General features: G+C 32.0%; 1 protein-coding gene across 1 annotated transcript; it reads right to left on the reverse strand.

Annotated features, from left to right (window-relative positions):
- Positions 1-207: 207 nt before the first annotated feature.
- On the reverse strand, positions 208-853 carry LOC130985440 (nuclear transcription factor Y subunit C-3-like). Its single transcript, XM_057908425.1, has one exon. The coding sequence runs from the start codon at positions 625-627 to the stop codon at positions 304-306; it is 324 nt and encodes a 107-aa protein (XP_057764408.1). The 5' UTR covers positions 628-853; the 3' UTR covers positions 208-303.
- Between the last annotated feature and the right edge of the window lie 6497 nt (positions 854-7350).

A 7350-nucleotide genomic window follows, 5' to 3' on the forward strand; every position in this document is an offset into this window, starting at 1 on the left:
CCCAAACTTATTACAGGTTTGTCTCATAAACTCTATCATTTTTTTGAGGAAAAATTAAATCCATCACTATACAACTTACAAGCAATGATAAATGAAAGATCGAAACTCTCATATCACCATATATAATTAACTCGCATCTCTCATTTTAATCCATTAATTTCAAATAAAATTTTCGCAATATTCAGCTTGGTTGATCAAACACTAAACAAAATGCACAAAGCGATATATATTTATATTGTTAACAGAAAAGAAAAAAAAGATATGAAATACTATATGCGTAGAGAGAGAGATACATATGAAACCCTAAGCAGCAGGAGGAGAGTGAGAGACAAGGGTAACAAGAAAATCGAAAATATCAGTTTCCATGACAGCAGCAGCCACATCTTCCTTGTGCATTGTTCTTCTCTTCCCTTGCAGCGTCATCTCCCACGCCCTCTTCGTCAACTCCTCGATGAACAGCTCACACGCCTTGGAGAAGACGATGGGGGCCTCCCCCGATATCATCTTCACGTCCTCCCCCGATTTCTTCATTATCTTCTTGATTCTTGCTAGCGGCAACGAATGGGGTCCCGTCTTCCCCGATATCCCGCCACACACAAGATTCGAGTACGCCCCCGGTTGCCTCATTTTCTTCCTCTCAGCTACACCGTTTTGTTAATAACGTCTCAAACTAGGGTTCAACAGTTTTAATTTCGGATGAATATGTATCTATGAGTTATTGGATTGGTGGTGTGCAAGAAATTATTGGAAATATATATACGGGTATATGTGAGAAAGTGTGTGTGCGAGGGGGGTGGCCGGCCAGCCTACTTGGGGCCGGCTGAAGATATTAGCTAGGTGGGCTAATAATTTAGAAGGAATATACAATAAATTAATTATAAGGTTAAATTGATATCAAAGTGTGAAATGGCTTTAATTGGGGGAATATATATGCGGCATCCAAGTTACGACTATGCTTGAAGAAATCATGTTTTGTGATTTATTTAGTCTAGGAGGAGTTCAAATTATGTGTGATATATCTTACAACTATTACCAACAGTAGTTATAATTTTGCATGTGTACGTGGTTTGAAATTGAGCCAACATCTTATAGATCAAGATGATCGATAGTACTCAAGGCCTAAGGTCTTGGATTCAAGTTCATCGTCGTGCGATTTTTATATTTCTTTACAAAAAAAAAATATCAATATATTAATTAAAGATCTACTCGTCTATTTATTTGTATACGGGGTATTAAGTATTGTATACTTGGGTGCTATATTCAACATAAAAAGATACATATTTTAAGTAGGATAAACTAATTATTTTTCTTTTTTATTAGAATTGCAAAAGGTATCTATTATATAATCAAATAAATCACTCACATGAAGACGGTACTTCTACACCACATAAAGATAGGAAAATAACCGCACGCAGGCGGGATCACTACCCACACAAAGGTGGGAAAAATACACTGCATGCGTATGCGGAATTGAATCCAAGAGTCCAAGACAAAGAAGAGTATTTGGTTACCTCAACTTTGCCACTTGAGGTACCTAGCTAATTAATTATTTCTAAATATTACGAGTCATATATATTTGTGTCAATGATTTTTTTTTTTTTTAGATTTGTGTCAATGATTTTTTTTTTCATATATTTACATCACTTTCTTATGAATATTGAATAGTATATCATGCGGGAATTTATGAAATTTTAACTTGAAACATTTGACCACAATTTTTTTACACTACTAGTCTTAGAACAATGAGAGAGGACAAATTAAATACAACTTTTTCTATGATTGATTTGGCATAGCTTTCACGGGATCTAAACCTAGCTACCAAATGCAAAGCAAATTTTTGGGCTTTGAAATTTATATATACTTGAATCGTCATTAAAGACAAGCTATAACTTTTATGTGCTATGTCATAGCTTACGCAAGTTAATTTTTTAAAACATACATAATTTAATTATTCTTTGGGGTTGTTTTTAGTTTCTCAATAAGCTACTGTTAAACAATGTGTAGAATTGTTCCTCAATTAATTTAAAAGAACAAATTGTGGATTTTTTATAATTAGCAGGAGTTGATTTTGTGTAAGGGCTTGTACATAATTATATTTTGTACAAAATCTTGGATTTATAGTTTAGCTGAAATTTTGTTTTTCCAGAAAATCTAATTCTACATATTTAACAGCTAATTATTACCCAAATTGGAAAGTCCAGCTTCAAGCAACTTTTTAATTTATGCTAATATACACATATATTAATAAATATGTTGAGAAATCATAATTCTTAATTAATTTATCAAAGTTTATTAGTTAATAATTAAGACCATAACCCTAGTCCTTACAAGTTGAGAAAATATAAACTATTTATGTAGTCAAAGTTGCATTACTTAAATAAACACGTCATAGTCAAACTAATAAACAATAGGTTAGTTGAGATTTGGTCTACGTTTTGCAAAAAAGAAAAGAGTAATAACTAATAAGGCCAAGATGCTCTTTCATTCGTCACGCATATATATTCCAGGCAGGGTTTACCTTATTTGCAGACAATTTTCAGCCTATTATTTTACTAGTACATATCAATAAAAAAATTATGAATTTAAGAATCCACATTTTAGTGGATCACTAAAATTATATTTTAGTGGGGGTCTCATGTGACTATACGTTAGGTCATCAGTTTAGTTAAACATTAGTTGCAACCAAAATAAAGGTGGGCTAAATCCCTTTTTCAAATTTTAAAATTTAAACTACTCCAAAAAAAATTCTTGTACACAATTTAACTTTGAGTTAATAAGGCCTATCCATACATTTTTGCTTAGTAAAAAAACATAATACCTATAAAAAAAATATTAATCATTTTTATTGTAAATGTATTAATATAGCCTTAATGATTATTTAAGAAAAGAGTAAAAAACAAAACTCAATTGCAGCCCCCTCCCCCAAACCCTATTCCCCGCTGCCACCATCGCCGTCGTCATCCTCCACCGCCACCTCCTTCCCTCTCTCTTCACCTTGCGCCCCTTTTCCCCTTAAACTCTAATCATCGCTGCCGCAATCCTTCCCCTTTTCCCTATCTACTGTCACCGAGACGGCCCGTTGCCGCACCTCCCCTTGCACCCCCCCTCCTCCCTAACCTTTGTTATCGCATCTCTCCCTCTGTTGCTCCTCGTCGGTGCCCCCTCCATCCACCCGTTGTTGTCGCTGTGTTTCTCTCTCTCTCTCTCTCATTCTATCCCTTAATTTTCTCGCCTATATCTCTCTTGCTTCTCGCCGCCATCCCTCTTCTGCATGTAACACCGCCATCCACCACCGCTCACGGCCACCATTGGCGCCGCTATGCTTCTCTTTCTCCCCTTGCCAATTTCTCTCTCTCTCTCTCTCTCGCCTATCTCACTCTCTCTCTCTCTCTCTCAATTTCAAATCCCCAATCTCTAGGATTTCATTCTCTTATCTTGACAACTTTCCGGCGAGAATTGATGTTCCCGCCCCGATTCTCCATCTCGGACTAATTGTTACACATTTTTATTAATATGTGTGTAACAGATTAAATTACACTGTTACATGATTTTCCCAAATTTGCTAAAATAATGTAAAGTAAAATGTATTTTTCACAATTACTCATTTTTTCGCAAAAAAATGTAATAATATTAAAAATGTATAATTGCGAAAAAGTTGTAATAGTTCAAAATACACTATATTGCACACTTTTTGCGACTTTTACACAATTTTGTAAAAATCGTGTAAATAAAAAATATATATAATTATGTATTTTGTAATATTACACATTACAAGTGTATTTTGGCCAGAAAGATTATTATTTTTCCAATTTTATCGGTATAACTAGAATTTTGTTTTTTATTATATGATTTTGAGGTGCTACCTCATTTAACTTTTCCCGTGTCATACTATTTAACCGATTGTCTTCATTAATATTATACTAAAAGTATCTTATGGAAATCATTCATATTCTTTTAACTGCGAATCAAAGTATTATTGTAATATATAAATTAAAACTTTGATGATAATAATAAAAAATTAAAACATGAGTGTATACATAAAAAAACATTAGCATAGATAAAACATTATTCATTATTATGTGCGTAATACTATTTAAAAAAATTATATTATGGAGTATTATTTTTTATTTTTAACTCAATTGTGGCCACTCGTCAAGATATATGAATTAGTGGTTTCCAGTTAAAATAATAAGGTTAGCCTTGACTAGAACACCACCCTTATGAAATACTTATAAAATTATTGTAAACTGCATACAAAAAAAAAAAGAAAAAACAAATGAGCGAATCACATATTGGATATGAAGGGGAATTAAAAATTAAATTGGATCTCTGGGGCCGTAATGGGCTTCTCATTCACATGGGCTTGATCAAGCTAACCAACAAATACATACCATAATATCTAGATTTAATTTGATTACATATATAGGGAGACTTTTCTTTTACGGAATAATGGAATTATAAGAGAGCACTGGGGTTCATATGTTTTTCAATTTTCACCTAGCAGTAATGGATATTTAAAGGAATTAATAATTATTATTCTCTTGTCTTCAGACATACACATTTTATTGAATTGGACTTATTGTACTGGAACTTCATATGCTTGCTTAGAAATAAGTCATGTTTAATACTATAAACTGACGTATTTTATTTCTTAATTGGATTGCACATGTAACGTACTTGAAAATTACTTGTTTATATTATATCATCAAATTTTATTTTTTTTGAGGAAATATATCATCAAATATTTGTTAGCATGTGTTTGGCGAATTAATTTTACTTGCTGGGCCTTGCGATACCAACCTCAAATTTATAAGGCCGAACCCAATGATCATGTCTAAAAGCCCATAAATCCCCTCCACCTGAATTTTTCATCATCAATAAGCTGATTTATTTTGTCCCCAATGGGACACCAAGCAGTGCGAACTCTTGTCTACGAACAGTCAGGTTTATGGTTCAAATCCCACTGCTATCCCTACCCCAAAATCAAAAAAATATGCTGATTTATTTTATTTATATTATCATATAAACTGATTACATAAAATATAGTATTACTGAAGTGTCTAGACCTGCGTATTTTTAATCCTGCTATTTATGGAAACTAAATCAATACAATTGAATCGGTGAAGTTAACCAGTTTTGATAAAACTCCAAAATTTAACTTTTTTGGGGGATGTAATTATTTCTGTCCGTATATTAGTTAACAATGAAAATGTAAAATAACAACAAAAGAGATGCTTCTTGTTCTCTTTCATGTGGCATTGCGAATCCGCCAGTTCCTAACTGCTAACACCACCTATTCCTCACGTGCTTCCTTCTCAGTTTTGGGTTGTCCACCACGTGACTTATACTAACTCTTTCTATTTTCACTTTTTTAACTTTAACTAATTAATTTCTCAACTAATGTATTCTCCTACCAAACACACTAAACGAATTAAAATTTATAAGATGTATTCATATTTAAATATAATCACATATTAATAAAATTCGATGCATATGACTGAATATGAATTGAATTCAGTTATTAAACTATTGTACGAATTTTAATAGTATGTAAAACGGTATCAAATAAATTAAAATATAAATCACTTTTGGGGATTGTTGGTCCCCTCGTTCCGATTTTTTAAAATAATAATTATAATAGACTATGATCATGAAGATTTCCTCTTTTGACGAATCAACGAAATAACGAATTGATGATGATGTCGCCATTGACATTTCATTCATCACGATTCTATCAACCATACCAATAAGAGATGGGTTGAATAGTACTCCCTCCGTCCCATTGTAAGTGAGACCTTTTTTTTGGGCACGAGAATTAAGAAAGGTGTATTTTGTGTGTAGGTGAAAAAGTGAAAATGTGTTTAAAGGGAAAAAAAATTACCCAAAAAGGAAAGAGTCTCACTTACAGTGGGACGCCCAAAATAGAAAGAGTGTCAGATACAGTGGGACGGAGGGAGTACTATTTAATATCATTGCAACAATTTTAAAAAGTTATATAAAAAAAATGGTTACAAAAATTTTCGGTAAACAGCAAGCTAAAAAAGTCCGATGTTTTATCTCAAAATGATCTTTTCCTATGTCTCACATAAATATTAGTTTCTTGCAACTCAAATATTCCATAACATAACTTAACCAACTATGGCATCTCAATAAGTTTAAGGAATGAACTAATAATAATCATTTTAGATAGCGAAGTATAAAATTTAACCACATAGAATAAAATAAAATAAACTTACAATTTTACCCTCTTAAAATAGGACAATAATTGGTTTGGTCATATATTAGGTCTACGCACGATCAAGAATAGATTTGGTCATGATCAATTTAGTATTGAATTCGTCAATTAAGAATTAAACGATACTTTAAGCGAAAAATAGCTTCCTCTTTTTTTTTTTTATCATTTTTATCTTTGTTGCTATGTTATCTTTAAATATAAAAAAAATTAGTTTAATATATAACCTCTAAATTCAAATGCCATTAAAAACTTATATCGGCACATATAATATCTTCATAGGTAACTTTTACAGTTTTACTTATCAGTTATCACGATTCGGCAGCCAACCAACACTAAATCAAAGTCTAAATTTTGTAACGATTCAAAAAATGATACATGCTGCATGTTTTTTAGTTAATTCCATGCTAGTATAAAAATTTGTTTGAGAAACTAAGGCATTGTAAATCACAACATATCAAAAAAAATTTACTATCATATTTTAAAGGGGCCTATTTGGCAGTTATTATTATTATTATTATTATTATTATTATTATTATTATTATTATTTAAAACTAATATCTTGGGTTTTTTTTTTTTATGACCAAGTGTTTGTGTGTGTGCATGAGTGCACTTTTTCTGTTGTTTCCACCGCAATGTCTCATGATTGCAACTCCCCTCTTGTTTGGGCCTATGATTTTTAGGCAGGCTTTTTGCAGATTTTTCTTCTTATTCTCCTCCTTTAGTTTCCTTTAGTCTTTTTTCATTTTTCTTTTCTTTTATAAAATATAAACTTGGCCCCTTTATATGAAAAATATATCATTACTTGTAACAGATGTTTTAGATATGCCATCTTATCATCACGCCGCTACAAAAAAGATCACATTTTGTCTGATAAAGCAATCCTCTCTCCTCCATGAAGACACTTCCATATAATAGTAATTTCAACTATTAAGAGTATTTACTTTTCTTTATATAAAGCGGAGGAGTGGTTCAAATAAAAACTTCACTGTAACGTAAAATTATGAACTGTATCTATTCAACATATATTTAGAGCATCCGCAATGGGGTTACATGATAGCTTACATGATAGCCTACTTTATTATGGGGGACCACATGGTGTAAAGATGCTGCAGTGG

This window comes from Salvia miltiorrhiza, chromosome 1 (assembly GCF_028751815.1).
Source record: "Salvia miltiorrhiza cultivar Shanhuang (shh) chromosome 1, IMPLAD_Smil_shh, whole genome shotgun sequence".
NCBI classification, from domain to species: domain Eukaryota; kingdom Viridiplantae; phylum Streptophyta; class Magnoliopsida; order Lamiales; family Lamiaceae; genus Salvia; species Salvia miltiorrhiza.